Genomic DNA, 21,839 nt, shown 5'->3' with positions numbered 1-21,839 from the left:
TATCTGAAAAACAGAACTAGGATCTGGAATGTTTACAGCTGTTAAAGTATAATGTACAGTATAAACCTGTCGTCCTCAACGCTCTCAGGCTGAAGGTAAGAGAGAAGGAGTCAGCAGGACAAGCTGAAAGCAGCAGGATGGAGAAAGGGCTGTGAGTATGATCTCAAGACCAGAGTCTACTTCACAGTGAAGCATGGTGATGGGAGCATCATGTGTACAGTAGCTGCTTCTCTGGAAACATCCACAATGGAAACATGAACAAACGAATGATTTACTCCTTTCAGCCAAATTCTTGAAATCATCCAAATCTCCTGCCGCTGATCTGAGTGAAGATACAGGACCATGTGTACATCAGAGGGATCCTCGAAACCTTAGGGGAACTGGGTCTGAATCCTTACGCCCCTTTTTTTATTTTCTTCTTATGTTTTTTGTTGCTAAGTTGCTCAGGTCTGTAGTGTAGTGAATTTACATGGGACATAAATAAGGACGTCTGAAATTATTCAGGAGGCATGATGGCTTAGTGGTTAGCACGTTCGCCTCACACCTCCAGGGTTGGGGGTTCGATTCCCGCCTCCACCTTGTGTGTGTGGAGTTTGCATGTTCTCCCCGTGCCTCGGGGGTTTCCTCCGGGTACTCCGGTTTCCTCCCCCGGTCCAAAGACATGCATGGTAGGTTGATTGGTATCTCTGGAAAATTGTCCGTAGTGTGTGAGTGTGTGAGTGAATGAGAGTGTGTGTGTGTGCCCTGTGATGGGTTGGCACTCCGTCCAGGGTGTATCCTGCCTTGATGCACGATGACGCCTGAGATAGGCACAGGCTCCCCGTGACCCGAGGTAGTTCGGATAAGCGGTAGAAGATGCGTGAGTGAGTGAAATTATTGAGGGAAGTTCAATTTAAGGGGAAGTTTAATCGAAGTTTGCTCTCACATCTATATGTGACCAAAGCGTTATTACAGGGAAAAGTATTGTTTAAATGAAATATTTCTACTTTCTGCAAAATTCCACTTGCGAGACATTTCATATTCCTCTCTCTCTCTCTCTCTCTCTCAGTCTCTCTCTCTCTCTCAGTCTCTCACTTTGCACTGTGAGGCGATAAATAAGTTACGATCGTTAAAATGAATCATTACCTGAGCAACGGAATGGAGAGCAAGCAGCATGACCAGCAGCGCACGGAGCAGCACCATTGAGCCGCATTTACACGCCATCTCACAGAGCTCAGGTTAACGTTTCACCAGGCGCTGTTTACTTTAACTCGTGTGTGTGTGTGTGTGTGTGTGTGCGTGTGTGTGTGTGTGTGCGTGTGTGTGTGTGTGTGTGCAGGAAAAGTGATAAGAGTATAAAGACAAATCAGAGGCAGAAGCAGAAAAACAGAGCTGTGACAATCTGGTCAGAGAAAACTGACTTCGGGTCAGATTTAATAGTGTGTGTGTGTGTGTGTGTGTGTGTGTGTGTGTGTGTGTGTGTGTGTGTGTGTGTGTGTGTGTGTGTGTGTGTGTTGTAAATCTGGGAACACTACAAACGCAATTTATGAACGATACCAAGAATTGTGTTCAATAAACATGTAAAAACATGTTTTTAATCAGTCTATAAAAGTTTTAAATCTAAAAATGACATGACGCTAGATTTTTTTTTTCACACTGCATAAAAACATTATTATTATAACACATATTAATCTTCAGTAATTAGCATCTCATCAACAAGGTTGAAGACTGATTTAATTAGCTCCGACTCTCTGACTTCCTCGAACGGTGTTTCAAGCTTTCACACAAAACTAACCGAGTCAAATCTGACGATCGGTTAAGAATCGGATATTTTTCTTCTTATTAATGGCATTTTAAGTTCGTTAGCAATGCAAATTTATGCAAATTTCCCCTGCCCATATAGGTGGTGATGTCATCATAAGTGAATGATATTCCAACTATGAACAAAGTGTTCAGTACTCAGTGCTCGCAGAAGAGAGCTATAGTACTTTAAGCCCATAGGATGACATTTATGTCCCTACAGCATTAACACGTGATGCCCCGCCCCCTTATTTACATTCCAGGAAGGATCTACGATTAGCGCGGTATTAATGCAGGACGTTACATCACACAACATGTTTAAAGTTTTTCAATGTTTTTCTCCGGGGTCTGTTACCATGGTTACACATGACGGAACGCTGATGATAAACGCACAACACGGACGGTCACTTACTTTGAAAAAGAACTCCTCGTTCCACTTTGGATCCAGTGTCTAAGTAGAGACAAGAGAAAGAGAAGAATTAATGAGATAAAGATTAACAGGAAGTGAGCAAATGTTATCTCATTGTGTGACTGCGTGTTCAGTTTCTCTCACTCTTTCTCTCACTCTTTCTCTCTCTCTCTCACTCTCTCTCACTCTCTCTCACTCACTCGCTCTCTCTCACTCTCTCTCACTCTCTCTCACTCACTCACTCACTCACTCTCACTCGCTCTCACTTGCTCTCTCACTCTCAATCGCTCTCTCACTCTCAATCGCTCGCTCTCACTCGCTCGCTCTCACTAGCTCTCGCTCGCTCTCACTCACTCTCACTCACTCACTCGCTCTCACTCACCCGCTCTCACTCACCCGCTCTCTCACTCTCACTCGCTACTCGCTCTCACTCACCCGCTCGCTCTCACTCTCACTCACTCGCTCTCACTCACCCGCTCGCTCTCACTCTCACTCACTCGCTCTCACTCACTCTCACTCACTCACTCTCACTCACTCGCTCGCTCTCGCTCTCACTCACTCGCTCTCACTCACTCGCTCTCACTCACTCGCTCTCTCACTCACTCGCTCTCTCACTCACTCGCTCTCTCACTCTCTCTCTCACTCTCTCGCTCGCTCTCACTCTCACTCACTCGCTCTCACTCTCACTCACTCGCTCTCACTTGCTCTCTCACTCTCACTCACTCTCACTCACTCTCACTCACTTACCTTTTTGATGGTTTTAGTTTGGAGGCTGACCAATTCACCAGTAACTGGGTCATACAGAGAGAGTCTGGTGTATGGGTCACTGCAGAGAAAAACAAGAACAATCACAGGAAATCTACACACACACACAAACACACACACACACATTCACACACACACACGCAAACCGAAATGCCTCCAATAACACTACCACCTACAAGACACCAGGATTCGACATCATCAGGGTTCAGAACGGAAATCATATAAACGTGAACCTGCTTGTTATATAATTCGACAGCATGAGGACTAATAGAGAAAGAAAGAAAGAAAGAAAGAAAGAAAGAAAGAAAGAAAGAAAGAAAGAAAGAAAGAAAGAAAGAAAGAAAGAAAGAAAGAAAGAAAGAAAGAAAGAAAGAAAGAAAGAAAGAAAGAAAGAAAGAAAGAAAGAAAGAAAGAAAGAAAGAAAGAAAGAAAGAAAGAAAGAAAGAAAGAAAGAAAGAAAGAAAGAAAAATAGTTTGGTAGATAGATAGATACTCCAGAATAATGAGGGGTCTCCACACAGGAGTTTGTGTTGAGTTTATGTTGAGTATGTGTGTAGAGTATGTGTGTAGAGTATGTGTGTAGAGTATGTGTGTAGAGTATGTGTGTAGAGTATGTGTGTTGAGTATGTGTGTTGAGTATGTGTGTTGAGTATGTGTGTTGAGTATGTGTGTTGAGTATGTGTGTTGAGTATGTGTGTTGAGTATGTGTTGAGTATGTGTGTTGAGTATGTGTGTAGTGTATGTGTGTAGAGTATGTGTGTTGAGTATGTGTGTTGAGTATGTGTGTTGAGTATGTGTGTTGAGTATGTGTGTTGAGTATGTGTGTTGAGTATGTGTGTTGAGTATGTGTGTTGAGTATGTGTGTTGAGTATATGTGTTGAGTATATGTGTTGAGTATGTGTGTTGAGTATATGTGTTGAGTATGTGTGTTGAGTATGTGTGTTGAGTATGTGTGTTGAGTATGTGTGTTGAGTATGTGTGTTGAGTATATGTGTTGAGTATGTGTGTTGAGTATGTGTTGAGTATGTATTGTTGAAGACTCAGTATGTAAATGATTGAAGGCGGTGTTATGAGTGGAAAGTTTTTTTGTTCCTGTGAAATGAATCCTAACCTTGTTTACATGCTCAGAGGATCCGAAGCAGACGACACCTGCATTACTGTATAAATAGATTTGTTTTTTTATCAGTGTGTCATGTTACTGATCCATCATCCAAACCCAGCAGAGTCTTGTTTTGTCCCGAGGATCTCGACTCATGTGACGTCGTACACAAGTTATTTGCATGATCTCCGATTAACAAACAAACACAGATCCCAGTACATGACAGCAACATGTTCTCACCAACTGAAACTCACCTCGCGCCCAGGATGTCCTTCTTAGCCAGTCCAATCCCAGCGATGACTTTCACTCTCAAGATCCTGCAGTCGTCCTGTTGGGAAAGAAAAAAAATCATCGATAAAAACACCAGAGACATCAACAAGTCACATGATGAGGCTGTAAACTTCCGGAAAGGTCTGGCAGCGAGCCGAGTTATCAGGTTTCTCAATCAGCGACTCGCACGAGTGTAAACTGGTGATTACTCGCACACACACCCAACAGCGAGTGGACTGCTCTCAGGCCAAGAGAACACTCCAGAATTTAATTCACACACACACACACACACACACACACACACTTCCAAACAGAAAGCTGTACTCATCAAACAGATAAAACCCTCAAACTTTCTCTCTACACTTTCACACCATGGTACCATGGAACAAATCCTGGATTCTGATTGGTCGGAACTCAGCTCACAGGGCTGTATTCTTATATTAGTATATTATATTGTATTGTGTTATATAGTTTCTATAGCAACCAATCGTTCACAGGGACACAGCAGGAGAAAGAAACAGAAACAGATTTGAAACCGTGGAAACGGTTGTTATAGTGACGTTGACGATAACGATACGGAGACGTGTCACAGGAGTGATTCTGTGATGTGTTAAAGAGCGTCAAACCAAAAAGAGAGAGCATGGAGAAGTGACCCTCTAATAAGAGGAGGAAGAAGAAGAAGAAGAAGAAGAAGAAGAAGAAGAAGAAGAAGAAGAAGAAGAAGTGTGACATCTTCTTCTAGATGTCAGTGATATAAAACTTTATTACATTTAATAAATGTAAGCATGGGAGAACAACATAAACTCCATCATCAAAAAGGCCCAGCAGAGGATGTACTGTACTTTCTACGCCAATTAAGGAAGTCTGGTCTGCCACAGGAGCTGTTGATGCTGTTCTACACTGCAGTCATTGATGTCCTGTGCACATCCATCACCATCTGGTTTGGTGCAGCAACTAAACAGCAAAAGACATCATTGGTGCCCCCCTGCCCACTCCCCAGGACTTGTACGACACAAGAAGTCACAACTTTGCGCTTGGCACTACAGAACTTTGCTCACTAAAACTGACACAGGAACAGTTTCTTTCCCCAGACAATCACCCTGATTAACAACTCACCATAATTATATTCATGCTTCATATCTATAAGTACTGCATTATCAGGACTGTCAGTCATTACATCATCTGTATATTACATACTACTGCTGCTGTATATTGTACAAAAAGCATAATATTACACAATATTGTTATTTGCACCGTGCACTTCCCACACTTTATGTACATAACTGATCAGTCACATATACTGTATTCATATTTAATACTCATAATGTCTATTGTATCACATCTGCATTGTGTTGTATAGTCTGTAATATCTTGTATAGTATAGTGTTATTTATGTGTGTATTGTATTGTGTTATGTGTGTATTGTATAGTATAGTGTTATTTATGTCTGTATTGTATAGTATAGTGTTATTTATGTCTGTATTGTATTGTGTTATGTGTGTATTGTATAGTATAGTGTTATTTATGTCTGTATTGTATAGTATAGTGTTATTTATGTCTGTATTGTATAGTATAGTGTTATTTATGTGTGTATTGTATAGTATAGTGTTATTTATGTCTGTCTTGTATAGTATAGTGTTATTTATGTCTGTCTTGTATAGTATAGTGTTATTTATGTGTGTATTGTATTGTATAGTATAGTGTTATGTGTGTATTGTATAGTATACTGTTATTTATGTGTGTATTGTATAGTACAGTGTTATTTATGTGTGTATTGTATAGTATAGTGTTATTTATGTCTGTATTGTATAGTATAGTGTTATTTATGTGTGTATTGTATAGTATAGTGTTATTTATGTGTGTATTGTATTGTGTTATGTGTGTATTGTATAGTATAGTGTTATTTATGTGTGTATTGTATAGTATAGTGTTATTTATGTGTGTATTGTATAGTAGTGTTATTTATGTGTGTATTGTATAGTATAGTGTTATTTATGTGTGTATTGTATAGTATAGTGTTATTTATGTGTGTATTGTATAGTATAGTGTTATTTATGTCTGTATTGTATAGTATAGTGTTATTTATGTCTGTATTGTATTGTATAGTGTTATTTATGTGTGTATTGTATAGTATAGTGTTATTTATGTGTGTGTTGTATAGTGTTATGTGTGTATTGTATAGTATAGTGTTATTTATGTGTGTATTGTATAGTATAGTGTTATTTATGTGTGTATTGTATTGTATAGTATAGTGTTATTTATGTGTGTATTGTATAGTATAGTGTTATTTATGTGTGTGTTGTATAGTATAGTGTTATTTATGTGTGTGTTGTATAGTGTTATGTGTGTATTGTATAGTATAGTGTTATTTATGTGTGTATTGTATAGTATAGTGTTATTTATGTATGTATTGTATAGTATAGTGTTATTTATGTCTGTACTATTGAGAGTCACAAACAGCTGGAATTCCTTGTGTGTGTCAACACACTTGGCCAATAAACCTGATTCTAGTTATTATTCTGATTATGAGTGAAATATTAATTTAAAAAAATGTGTGTGTGTGTGTTTTAGCTATGTATATTTTATTTGACTGATCATAGTTCATACATCACCTAGTTATATCAGTTGATACTCATGGTATCATCATCATCATCTTCATCACTGTTTTTATTCATGACGATTATGTCGACAAGCTGTTTGTGTTTGTGATTAATCTCCTCTAACATCTCATCACACAGTTATTATTATCACCTGATCACCAAGGTCTGTACAGAGAACAGAGCATTTCAAGGTTATCTCCATCTCTGAGCCCTGAGTGTAGACAGAAGTAATCAGGTGCTTTAAAAGGGTCAGATGGAGAAGCACTGGTCAGTCAGAGACCGTTGGTCTTCTGGAGCTGATCTTGAGGCCAGTGAGCAGAAGTGAAGGAGTTAAATGGAAGAAGATCTGAGCTTCATCCTCCAGCCTCTTTTAATCATCTAACACCAGGACAGATCTGGTCCAACTTGGTCACTTGTGTCCTCTTACTGTTACTAAGCAGCTATTCGGTTGTATTAATAGGTGAAATGGAAATTTAACCCACAAGACAAGTGACATGATGATGATGATGATGATGATGGTGGTGATGATGATGAAGATAACATGTCGGTTACAGATCCATACCTCAGCGACGTGAAGTCCTCGGATTTCGGGTCCAAGTGCAGCCATGTTGTTACTCATCCTCCTGCCAAGTGGACACTGAGATCCGCGACAACACGAAGAATAACAATCCGTTAGCGTAGTTTCTACTTTAGCTCGTGTTCAGTCCCGAGATTAAATCACCAGACGTGTCGTAGTAACGACGCTGGCCATCTTCTTTCCGTCCGCTTCCTTCCGCTCACCACGCCCACTTCCCATTAACCACGCCCCTTTCCCTTATACCACACGTTCTCTTCAGGGTTGCCAGTTCGCATTCCTTTCATTCTTTCGATCAAACTTTTTTGCTCCGAGAATAGAATCAGAATCAAGATCAGGTTTATTGGCCAAGTGTGTTGACACACACAAGGAATTCGGTTCCAGCTGTTTGTGACTCTCAAAAGTACAGACATTAATAACACTATACTATACAATACAGACATAAATAACACTATACTATACAATACAGACATAAATAACACTATACTATACAATACAGACATAAATAACACTATACAATACAATACAGACATAAATAACACTATACAATACAATACAGACATAAATAACACTATACTATACAATACACACATAAATAACACTATACAATACAATACAGACATAAATAACACTATACTATACAATACAGACATAAATAACACTATACTATACAATACACACATAAATAACACTATACTATACAATACACACATAAATAACACTATACTATACAATACAGACAACTAACACTATACAATACAATACAGACATAAATAACACTATACAATACAATACAGACATAAATAACACTATACTATACAATACACACATAAATAACACTATACAATACAATACAGACATAAATAACACTATACTATACAATACAGACATAAATAACACTATACTATACAATACACACATAAATAACACTATACTATACAATACACACATAAATAACACTATACTATACAATACAGACAAATAACACTATACAATACAATACAGACATAAATAACACTATACAATATAATACAGACATAAATAACACTATACTATACAGTACAGACATAAATAACACTATACTATACAATACAGACATAAATAACACTATACTATACAATACAGACATAAATAACACTATACTATACAATACAGACATAAATAACACTATACAATACAATACAGACAAATAACACTATACTATACAATACAGACATAAATAACACTATACTATACAATACAGACATAAATAACACTATACTATACAATACAGACATAAATAACACTATACAATACAATACAGACATAAATAACACTATACAATACAATACAGACATAAATAACACTATACTATACAATACACACATAAATAACACTATACAATACAATACAGACATAAATAACACTATACTATACAATACAGACATAAATAACACTATACTATACAAGATATTACAGACTATACAACACAATGCAGATGTGATACAATAGACATTATGAGTATGAAATATAAATACAGAATATATGACTGATCAGTTATGTACATAAAGTGTGGGAAGTGCACGGTGCAAATAACAATATTGGGTGTGAGGGGTCAGTGGTGATTTTTCACTGGGGAGTGGGCAGGGGGGCACCAATTATTTTTTCCGCTGTTTTTACTGTGCGTTTCAGTCTGTTCCTGTCCTGTTTAGATGCCACACCAAACCAGATAGTGATTAGATTTGCTCTGTTACAGTAAAGTCTCCAAGGATAATAAAAAGAGAATTCAGATTATTTCATGTGTGAGGTAATATAGTGCGTGTGTGAAGTAATATAGTGCATGTTTGAGGTAATATATCATGTGTGAGCTAATATAGTGAGTGTGTGAGGTAACATAGTGCGTTTGAGGTAAGAGTGTGTGTGTGTGTGAGGTGATATAGTGCATGTGTGATGTAATATATCGTGTGTGAGGTAATATAGTGAGTGTGTGAGGTAATATAGTGAGTGTGTGAGGTAATATAGTGCGTGTGTGAGGTAATATAGTGAGTGTGTGAGGTAATATAGTGAGTGTGTGAGGTAACAGTGCGTTTGAGGTAAGAGTGTGTGTGTGAGGTAATATAGTGCGTGTGTGAGGTAATGTATCGTGTGTGAGGTAATATAGTGAGTGTATGAAGTACTATAGTGAGTGTGTGAGGTAACAGTGCGTGTATGAGGTGATATAGTACGTGTGTGAGGTAATATATCGTGTGTGAGGTAATATAGTGTGTGTGAGGTAACAGTGCGTGTGAGAGGTGATATAGTACGTGTGTGAGGTAATACAGTACGTGTGTGAGGTAATATAGTACGTGTGTGATGTTATATAATGTATGTGATGTCAACATGATGTATGATGTAATATAGTCCATGTGTAAGGTAATATAGTGTGTGTGATGTTATATAATGTATGTCAATATCTGTATGAAGTAATATAGTCCACGTGTGAGGTAATATAGTACGTGTGTGATGTTATATAATGTATGTGATGTCAACATGGTGTGTGATGTAATATAGTCCATGTGTAAGGTAATATAGTGTGTGTGATGTTATATAATGTGTGTCAATATCTGTATGAAGTAATATAGTCCACGTGTGAGGTAATATAGTACGTGTGTGATGTTATATAATGTATATGATGTCATATATCGTGTGTGATGTAATATAGTGTGTGTGCAATTATTCAAATACTTACATTTAAACAATAATAACATATAAATGTTATTTATCTTCAGTAAGAGCTTTATTCTGTTCAGAGACATCACCAACATCTAGGAACAAGTTAGCATAGCCAATCCATGTACTGGTGTGAGTTTTTGGGAAGAAACCAGAGTGAAGCCCACACTGACTGTAACACAAATCATTCAGTCTTTTGGTGTGTTCAATTCAAATGAAAGCTTAGAAGATAATCTAGTATTTATTATGTAGTTTGGAGCAAAAAAAAACAAAACAAAACAACAACTACAAAACTATGCTATATTAAACTAATACTAACAAAATTTGTTAAGGAGAGTAAATATTGAACATGTAATTTCAGTTTAATTCCAGTAATAATATATAATATCGGGGGCACGGTGGCTTAGTGGTTAGCACGTTCGCCTCACACCTCCAGGGTCGGGGTTCGATTCCCGCCTCCACCTTGTGTGTGTGGAGTTTGCATGTTCTCCCCGTGCCTCGGGGGTTTCCTCCGGGTACTCCGGTTTCCTCCCCCGGTCCAAAGACATGCATAGTAGGTTGATTGGCATCTCTGGAAAAATTGTCCCTAGTGTGTGATTGCGTGAGTGAATGGGAGTGTGTGTGTGCCCTGCGATGGGTTGGCACTCCGTCCAGGGTGTATCCTGCCTTGATGCCCGATGACGCCTGAGATAGGCACAGGCTCCCCGTGACCCGAGGTAGTTCGGATAAGCGGTAGAAGATGAATGAATGAATATATAATATCTTCAATAACTTTAAAACACATCAGATAACACATTGTAGTAGAGTAGCTGGTGTTATTTTGGTGTTTTGTCCTGCCCACGTGACATTTGACAGAGGAATGATGACGCCATCTACTGGACAAACGCCTGAACATTCACAACAAAAGCGATTAGAAAGTCAGTAGATTGGAGTCTAAAAATGTTTTAATAATCACTTTATTAAATGTTTATTAAATCGCACAGTAAATGTTATTACATGGCTATTATATGCAAAATAATATAATAAACATCTGAACTTTATTTCCCATTGTCATACTGTTTGCTCACTTCACCATATTCATATAAATATATTTATAATTTTTATATTTTATTCTTATTATTTGTACAGATAATCCAACATCTACTTTTATTGTAGCAGTTTTATTCTTCTTTTAGGACAACATTTATCTGCATGTCGTACTGTGCAAGGTTGTGTATGAGACAAATAAACATTTAAAATCGAATACAATAAAATCAATAAATCAAACCAAACTAAAAACAAACGAACAAACAGATAAATAAACAAAACAAAATAAATAAAACACATGAGCAAGTTTTAATCTATTCCTAAGCCTTAGATGAATTGAAATTCATTCCTTCTTTGTGAAGCTCAGCACTAAATGAAAGCCGGTGGTTTTGAACTTTATTTGCTTCCACTGCAGTGAGGAAAGTGGAACATTGATACACAGGCCTCAGGTGTGCACCTAAAAACAACAACAACAAATGACATTATACACACACACACACACACACACACACACACACACACACACACACACACACACACACACACACACAGAGCATAAGTTCTCTGTTGCATCAGTGCATTAAAAATCAAGTTAAAACAAACTCTCGACCTTTTAGCTGCTTAATTTTAAATAAGTGTTGAAACATTTTCCTGAAACTCAGTAAAGCTGAGTACATCCTGTTTTACACACCTACCGATTTTCTTTTAAGGATCTTGATTTCCTCTTATAGCTTCCCGATTCTCACATTGAGTTCCTCAATCTCAGCCACATAGTTCCTCTGTGGTGCTGCTCTGTCCTGAATGTTTTCCTGCACCTGATTATAGAGCTGATCAAAAGACTCACAGATATATTCGAGGTTACTCACAGGACCAGACATGCTAATGATTGGTAAATGACCCCTTATAGCACGTCTCTCCGTCAGCTGAACAGAAAGGTCAGTAGCCCTGCTTCTGTCCTGAATCACATTCTTCCACTCTTCAGTGTCAGTTGGTATGAAGAGCAGCACATGGAGTCTTCCCTGTTGATAGATTCTGAATAAAACATCTGGATTATTATAAAGAGTTTTGTCTCTGTGTGCTTTTTTTTGTTTTTTGCACATTTCGTCTAGATTAACTCCCTCGTACATGTCCCTGACCCGGGTCCAGTCCCTGACTCGGTTCTCTGCCATGTTCCTTCTTTCTCTGTTGTTCCCGAGCAGCTCAGTCGGCTTTTATACGTTTAATGGAACTTCAAGTGGAGGGAGGATCGTCAGTGTCACATGATCTTACATTTACATTACATTTACATTTACGGCATTTGGCAGACTCTCTTATCCAGAGTGACATACATACACTGCAAAAAACTAAATCTAAGAAAGTAAAAAAAACTTATTTCTAGAAAATATGTCTTGTTTTTTGCCATAAAAGATAAAAAAGTCTTATAAAATACATTGCACATTGGCTCATAAATCTTAATTTAAGAAAATTGGTCTTCTTCTTTCTTGACAAGTAAATGTTAACTCCTTTTGAGGTAAATTTTACCAGAAACAAGTGAAAGCTATAAAGTGCAAGTTTTGGTGCATGTTCATTAGATTGTTGTGCTAATTTTAAGAATAATACCACCCCTAAAAACTCTAATTTCAAGAATCTTAATTAAGAAAGGTCAAAGATTTGTTTTTTTGTTGTCGTTTTAGTGATCTTTTGTTTGTGTCCGTTCATGTATTTGAAAAACCATAAGACAAATTGCTTGTGTGAACATAAACACTTGGTCAAAAAGTGGTTTTATTCTGATTTATTATATTTCTTATCATCAACAACAGTAACAGATTTATTTATTCCTGGGGCTGTCCAAACAGACAGCACTTAACATGAGTATTAAAGTTTATCCAAGGAATATTCTGGGTAAGCTAATTTTGACCAGTACTTTGGATTAATGTTACCCAAAGTGTAGTAAAACATGAGCAACTTATTCTTTGAAGCATGAGACCCAAGTGGATTGCAAATTTCGTTTTCATCCGAATAAAGGATTATCTGTAAAGCAGAGGGTCTAGATGAAAATAAAGGGTGTGAAAGCATTAGTTTGCCATCTATGATGTCATAAAAATATCCACTGCTGCATTTTTGAAATCCAACATTTATCATGGCAAATATTTTTGGATGAGACAATAATTGTTCTAAACTCTTTATAGGGGGTATACAATGGAAACATTCGTTTTTTATTGTGAGGTCTCTTCGTTTTTCTCTTTTCTGAAAACATACTGTACTGCTAATCTGACCAAAACCTCTTCTGGTTGTGGCAGAGTGGGCCTGGCCCACCCAATCAGAGGCTTGGCCCACCCTGGCCCCACACCACATAACAGCCAATCACAAAATTGGTGCGATATTCAATTCAGCTCGAGATACGTTATTTTCTAATTTCTGCCCAACGTATGATGGCTGACAAGTGAAAAACACATTAACAAATAAGAAAACAAATTAACAAATCCCAAAACAAATTAACAAATCCGAAAACAAATAAACAAACCCGAAAACACATTAACAAATCCCAAAACACAACAAGTCAGACAACCCGGAAGAGGTTGGTATAGTTTGTGAATGGAAACTTACCATCATCGGACGAGACACCTTTCATTCACCTGTATATCTTTAATGACAGTCGTCTTGTCCAATGATCGGTAAGTTTCCATTCACAAACTATACCTACCGCTTCCGGGTTGTCTGAATCAGTGCACAAAACATATTAACAAATCAGAAAACAAATGAACAAATCAGAAAACACATTAACAAATCAGAAAACACATTAACAAATCAGAAAACAAATTAACAAATCAGAAAACACATTAACAAATCAGAAAACACATTAACAAATCAGAAAACAAATGAACAAATCAGAAAACAAATTAACAAATCAGAAAACACATTAACAAATCAGAAAACAAATGAACAAATCAGAAAACAAGTGAACAAATCAGAAAACACATTAACAAATCAGAAAACAAATTAACAAATCAGAAAACAAATTAACAAATCAGAAAACACATTAACAAATCAGAAAACAAATGTACAAATCAGAAAACAAATGAACAAATCAGAAAACAAATGTACAAATCAGAAAACAAATGAACAAATCACAAAACATTAACAAATCACAAAACACATTAACAAATCAGAAAACACATTAACAAATCAGAAAACAAATGTACAAATCAGAAAACAAATGAACAAATCAGAAAACACATTAACAAATCAGAAAACAAATGAACAAATCAGAAAACACATTAACAAATCAGAAAACACTAACAAATCAGAAAACAAATGAACAAATCAGAAAACACATTAACAAATCAGAAAACAAATGAACAAATCAGAAAACACATTAACAAATCAGAAAACAAATTAACAAATCAGAAAACACATTAACAAATCAGAAAACAAATGAACAAATCAGAAAACAAATCAGAAAACAAATGAACAAATCAGAAAACACATTAACAAATCAGAAAACAAATGAACAAATCAGAAAACAAATGAACAAATCAGAAAACACATTAACAAATCAGAAAACACATTAACAAATCAGAAAACAAATGAACAAATCAGAAAACAAATTAACAAATCAGAAAACACATTAACAAATCAGAAAACAAATGAACAAATCAGAAAACAAGTGAACAAATCAGAAAACACATTAACAAATCAGAAAACAAATTAACAAATCAGAAAACAAATTAACAAATCAGAAAACACATTAACAAATCAGAAAACAAATGAACAAATCAGAAAACACATTAACAAATCAGAAAACACATTAACAAATCAGAAAACACATTAACAAATCAGAAAACAAATGAACAAATCAGAAAACAAATGAACAAATCAGAAAACAAATGTACAAATCAGAAAACAAATGAACAAATCACAAAACACATTAACAAATCACAAAACACATTAACAAATCAGAAAACACATTAACAAATCAGAAAACAAATGTACAAATCAGAAAACAAATTAACAAATCAGAAAACAAATTAACAAATCAGAAAACACATTAACAAATCAGAAAACAAATGAACAAATCAGAAAACACATTAACAAATCAGAAAACACTAACAAATCAGAAAACATAAATAACACTATACTATACAATACAATACACACATAAATAACACTATACTATACAATACACACATAAATAACACTATACTATACAATACACACATAAATAACACTATACTATACAATACACACATAACACTATACAACACACACATAAATAACACTATACTATACAATACACACATAAATAACACTATACAATACAATACAGACATAAATAACACTATACTATACAATACACACATAACACTATACAACACACACATAAATAACACTATACTATACAATACACACATAAATAACACTATACAATACAATACAGACATAAATAACACTATACTATACAATACAGACATAAATAACACTATACTATACAATACAGACATAAATAACACTATACTATACAATACAGACATAAATAACACTATACTATACAATACACACATAAATAACACTATACTATACAATACACACATAAATAACACTATACTATACAATACAGACAAATAACACTATACAATACAATACAGACATAAATAACACTATACAATATAATACAGACATAAATAACACTATACTATACAGTACAGACATAAATAACACTATACTATACAATACAGACATAAATAACACTATACTATACAATACAGACATAAATAACACTATACTATACAATACAGACATAAATAACACTATACAATACAATACAGACAAATAACACTATACTATACAATACAGACATAAATAACACTATACTATACAATACAGACATAAATAACACTATACTATACAATACAGACATAAATAACACTATACAATACAATACAGACATAAATAACACTATACAATACAATACAGACATAAATAACACTATACTATACAATACAGACATAAATAACACTATACTATACAATACAGACATAAATAACACTATACTATACAATACAGACATAAATAACACTATACTATACAATACAGACATAAATAACACTATACTATACAATACAGACATAAATAACACTATACAATACAATACAGACATAAATAACACTATACTATACAATACAGACATAAATAACACTATACAATACAATACAGACATAAATAACACTATACTATACAATACAGACATAAATAACACTATACTATACAATACAGACATAAATAACACTATACTATACAATACAGACATAAATAACACTATACTATACAATACACACATAAATAACACTATACTATACAATACAGACATAAATAACACTATACAATACAATACAGACATAAATAACACTATACTATACAATACAGACAAATAACACTATACAATACAATACAGACATAAATAACACTATACAATACAATACAGACATAAATAACACTATACAATACAATACAGACATAAATAACACTATACTATACAATACAGACATAAATAACACTATACAATACAATACAGACATAAATAACACTATACTATACAATACAGACATAAATAACACTATACAATACAATACAGACATAAATAACACTATACTATACAATACAGACATAAATAACACTATACTATACAATACAGACATAAATAACACTATACTATACAATACAGACATAAATAACACTATACAATACAATACAGACATAAATAACACTATACTATACAATACAGACATAAATAACACTATACAATACAATACACACATAAATAACACTATACTATACAATACAGACATAAATAACACTATACTATACAATACAGACATAAATAACACTATACTATACAATACAGACATAAATAACACTATACTATACAATACACACATAAATAACACTATACTATACAATACAGACATAAATAACACTATACTATACAATACAGACATAAATAACACTATACTATACAATACAGACAAATAACACTATACAATACAATACAGACATAAATAACACTATACAATACAATACAGACATAAATAACACTATACTATACAATACCGACATAAATAACACTATACTTAATACAGACATAAATAACACTATACTATACAAGATATTACAGACTATACAACACAATGCAGATGTGATACAATAGACATTATGAGTATGAAATATAAATACAGAATATATGACTGATCAGTTATGTACATAAAGTGTGGGAAGTGCACGGTGCAAATAACAATATTGGGTGTGAGGGGTCAGTGGTGATTTTTCACTGGGGAGTGGGCAGGGGGGCACCAATTATTTTTTCCGCTGTTTTTACTGTGCGTTTCAGTCTGTTCCTGTCCTGTTTAGATGCCACACCAAACCAGATAGTGATTAGATTTGCTCTGTTACAGTAAAGTCTCCAAGGATAATAAAAAGAGAATTCAGATTATTTCATGTGTGAGGTAATATAGTGCGTGTGTGAAGTAATATAGTGCATGTTTGAGGTAATATATCATGTGTGAGCTAATATAGTGAGTGTGTGAGGTAACATAGTGCGTTTGAGGTAAGAGTGTGTGTGTGTGTGAGGTGATATAGTGCATGTGTGATGTAATATATCGTGTGTGAGGTAATATAGTGAGTGTGTGAGGTAATATAGTGAGTGTGTGAGGTAATATAGTGCGTGTGTGAGGTAATATAGTGAGTGTGTGAGGTAATATAGTGAGTGTGTGAGGTAACAGTGCGTTTGAGGTAAGAGTGTGTGTGTGAGGTAATATAGTGCGTGTGTGAGGTAATGTATCGTGTGTGAGGTAATATAGTGAGTGTATGAAGTACTATAGTGAGTGTGTGAGGTAACAGTGCGTGTATGAGGTGATATAGTACGTGTGTGAGGTAATATATCGTGTGTGAGGTAATATAGTGTGTGTGAGGTAACAGTGCGTGTGAGAGGTGATATAGTACGTGTGTGAGGTAATACAGTACGTGTGTGAGGTAATATAGTACGTGTGTGATGTTATATAATGTATGTGATGTCAACATGATGTATGATGTAATATAGTCCATGTGTAAGGTAATATAGTGTGTGTGATGTTATATAATGTATGTCAATATCTGTATGAAGTAATATAGTCCACGTGTGAGGTAATATAGTACGTGTGTGATGTTATATAATGTATGTGATGTCAACATGGTGTGTGATGTAATATAGTGTGTGTGCAATTATTCAAATACTTACATTTAAACAATAATAACATATAAATGTTATTTATCTTCAGTAAGAGCTTTATTCTGTTCAGAGACATCACCAACATCTAGGAACAAGTTAGCATAGCCAATCCATGTACTGGTGTGAGTTTTTGGGAAGAAACCAGAGTGAAGCCCACACTGACTGTAACACAAATCATTCAGTCTTTTGGTGTGTTCAATTCAAATGAAAGCTTAGAAGATAATCTAGTATTTATTATGTAGTTTGGAGCAAAAAAAAACAAAACAAAACAACAACTACAAAACTATGCTATATTAAACTAATACTAACAAAATTTGTTAAGGAGAGTAAATATTGAACATGTAATTTCAGTTTAATTCCAGTAATAATATATAATATCGGGGGCACGGTGGCTTAGTGGTTAGCACGTTCGCCTCACACCTCCAGGGTCGGGGTTCGATTCCCGCCTCCACCTTGTGTGTGTGGAGTTTGCATGTTCTCCCCGTGCCTCGGGGGTTTCCTCCGGGTACTCCGGTTTCCTCCCCCGGTCCAAAGACATGCATAGTAGGTTGATTGGCATCTCTGGAAAAATTGTCCCTAGTGTGTGATTGCGTGAGTGAATGGGAGTGTGTGTGTGCCCTGCGATGGGTTGGCACTCCGTCCAGGGTGTATCCTGCCTTGATGCCCGATGACGCCTGAGATAGGCACAGGCTCCCCGTGACCCGAGGTAGTTCGGATAAGCGGTAGAAGATGAATGAATGAATATATAATATCTTCAATAACTTTAAAACACATCAGATAACACATTGTAGTAGAGTAGCTGGTGTTATTTTGGTGTTTTGTCCTGCCCACGTGACATTTGACAGAGGAATGATGACGCCATCTACTGGACAAACGCCTGAACATTCACAACAAAAGCGATTAGAAAGTCAGTAGATTGGAGTCTAAAAATGTTTTAATAATCACTTTATTAAATGTTTATTAAATCGCACAGTAAATGTTATTACATGGCTATTATATGCAAAATAATATAGTAAACATCTGAACTTTATTTCCCATTGTCATACTGTTTGCTCACTTCACCATATTCATATAAATATATTTATATTTTTTATATTTTATTCTTATTATTTGTACAGATAATCCAACATCTACTTTTATTGTAGCAGTTTTATTCTTCTTTTAGGACAACATTTATCTGCATGTCGTACTGTGCAAGGTTGTGTATGAGACAAATAAACATTTAAAATCGAATACAATAAAATCAATAAATCAAACCAAACTAAAAACAAACGAACAAACAGATAAATAAACAAAACAAAATAAATAAAACACATGAGCAAGTTTTAATCTATTCCTAAGCCTTAGATGAATTGAAATTCATTCCTTCTTTGTGAAGCTCAGCACTAAATGAAAGCCGGTGGTTTTGAACTTTATTTGCTTCCACTGCAGTGAGGAAAGTGGAACATTGATACACAGGCCTCAGGTGTGCACCTAAAAACAACAACAACAAATGACATTATACACACACACACACACACACACACACACACACACACACACACACACACACACACACACACACACAGAGCATAAGTTCTCTGTTGCATCAGTGCATTAAAAATCAAGTTAAAACAAACTCTCGACCTTTTAGCTGCTTAATTTTAAATAAGTGTTGAAACATTTTCCTGAAACTCAGTAAAGCTGAGTACATCCTGTTTTACACACCTACCGATTTTCTTTTAAGGATCTTGATTTCCTCTTATAGCTTCCCGATTCTCACATTGAGTTCCTCAATCTCAGCCACATAGTTCCTCTGTGGTGCTGCTCTGTCCTGAATGTTTTCCTGCACCTGATTATAGAGCTGATCAAAAGACTCACAGATATATTCGAGGTTACTCACAGGACCAGACATGCTAATGATTGGTAAATGACCCCTTATAGCACGTCTCTCCGTCAGCTGAACAGAAAGGTCAGTAGCCCTGCTTCTGTCCTGAATCACATTCTTCCACTCTTCAGTGTCAGTTGGTATGAAGAGCAGCACATGGAGTCTTCCCTGTTGATAGATTCTGAATAAAACATCTGGATTATTATAAAGAGTTTTGTCTCTGTGTGCTTTTTTTTGTTTTTTGCACATTTCGTCTAGATTAACTCCCTCGTACATGTCCCTGACCCGGGTCCAGTCCCTGACTCGGTTCTCTGCCATGTTCCTTCTTTCTCTGTTGTTCCCGAGCAGCTCAGTCGGCTTTTATACGTTTAATGGAACTTCAAGTGGAGGGAGGATCGTCAGTGTCACATGATCTTACATTTACATTACATTTACATTTACGGCATTTGGCAGACTCTCTTATCCAGAGTGACATACATACACTGCAAAAAACTAAATCTAAGAAAGTAAAAAAAACTTATTTCTAGAAAATATGTCTTGTTTTTTGCCATAAAAGATAAAAAAGTCTTATAAAATACATTGCACATTGGCTCATAAATCTTAATTTAAGAAAATTGGTCTTCTTCTTTCTTGACAAGTAAATGTTAACTCCTTTTGAGGTAAATTTTACCAGAAACAAGTGAAAGCTATAAAGTGCAAGTTTTGGTGCATGTTCATTAGATTGTTGTGCTAATTTTAAGAATAATACCACCCCTAAAAACTCTAATTTCAAGAATCTTAATTAAGAAAGGTCAAAGATTTGTTTTTTTGTTGTCGTTTTAGTGATCTTTTGTTTGTGTCCGTTCATGTATTTGAAAAACCATAAGACAAATTGCTTGTGTGAACATAAACACTTGGTCAAAAAGTGGTTTTATTCTGATTTATTATATTTCTTATCATCAACAACAGTAACAGATTTATTTATTCCTGGGGCTGTCCAAACAGACAGCACTTAACATGAGTATTAAAGTTTATCCAAGGAATATTCTGGGTAAGCTAATTTTGACCAGTACTTTGGATTAATGTTACCCAAAGTGTAGTAAAACATGAGCAACTTATTCTTTGAAGCATGAGACCCAAGTGGATTGCAAATTTCGTTTTCATCCGAATAAAGGATTATCTGTAAAGCAGAGGGTCTAGATGAAAATAAAGGGTGTGAAAGCATTAGTTTGCCATCTATGATGTCATAAAAATATCCACTGCTGCATTTTTGAAATCCAACATTTATCATGGCAAATATTTTTGGATGAGACAATAATTGTTCTAAACTCTTTATAGGGGGTATACAATGGAAACATTCGTTTTTTATTGTGAGGTCTCTTCGTTTTTCTCTTTTCTGAAAACATACTGTACTGCTAATCTGACCAAAACCTCTTCTGGTTGTGGCAGAGTGGGCCTGGCCCACCCAATCAGAGGCTTGGCCCACCCTGGCCCCACACCACATAACAGCCAATCACAAAATTGGTGCGATATTCAATTCAGC

At 35.3% G+C, this 21,839-nt stretch overlaps 1 protein-coding gene and 1 long non-coding RNA gene across 3 annotated transcripts in view; both read right to left on the bottom strand.

Moving 5' to 3' along the window:
* Positions 1 to 7,720, bottom strand: part of nedd4a (NEDD4 E3 ubiquitin protein ligase a) — a 48,182-nt gene extending 40,462 nt beyond the window's left edge. For both annotated transcript variants that reach the window (XM_060878389.1, XM_060878390.1), the window contains exons 1-4: positions 7,485 to 7,720; positions 4,307 to 4,380; positions 2,936 to 3,014; positions 2,192 to 2,230 (exon numbers count right to left, since the gene is read on the bottom strand). In XM_060878389.1, coding sequence (XP_060734372.1) covers positions 2,192 to 2,230; positions 2,936 to 3,014; positions 4,307 to 4,380; positions 7,485 to 7,541 — 249 coding nt within the window. In that variant the 5' untranslated portion in view covers positions 7,542 to 7,720. The remainder of the gene's footprint in view (positions 1 to 2,191; positions 2,231 to 2,935; positions 3,015 to 4,306; positions 4,381 to 7,484) is intronic.
* Positions 7,721 to 19,380: 11,660 nt separating this feature from the next.
* LOC132851735 (uncharacterized) lies at positions 19,381 to 20,638 on the bottom strand. The gene is made up of 2 exons (XR_009649056.1): positions 20,162 to 20,638; positions 19,381 to 19,923 (listed from the first exon to the last, which is right to left on the bottom strand). It is a non-coding gene; the product is annotated as an uncharacterized LOC132851735 (long non-coding RNA).
* Between the last annotated feature and the right edge of the window lie 1,201 nt (positions 20,639 to 21,839).

Source organism: Tachysurus vachellii, chromosome 9, assembly GCF_030014155.1.
Source record: "Tachysurus vachellii isolate PV-2020 chromosome 9, HZAU_Pvac_v1, whole genome shotgun sequence".
NCBI lineage: Eukaryota > Metazoa > Chordata > Actinopteri > Siluriformes > Bagridae > Tachysurus > Tachysurus vachellii.
This window is presented reverse-complemented; position numbering and strand designations above follow the sequence as displayed.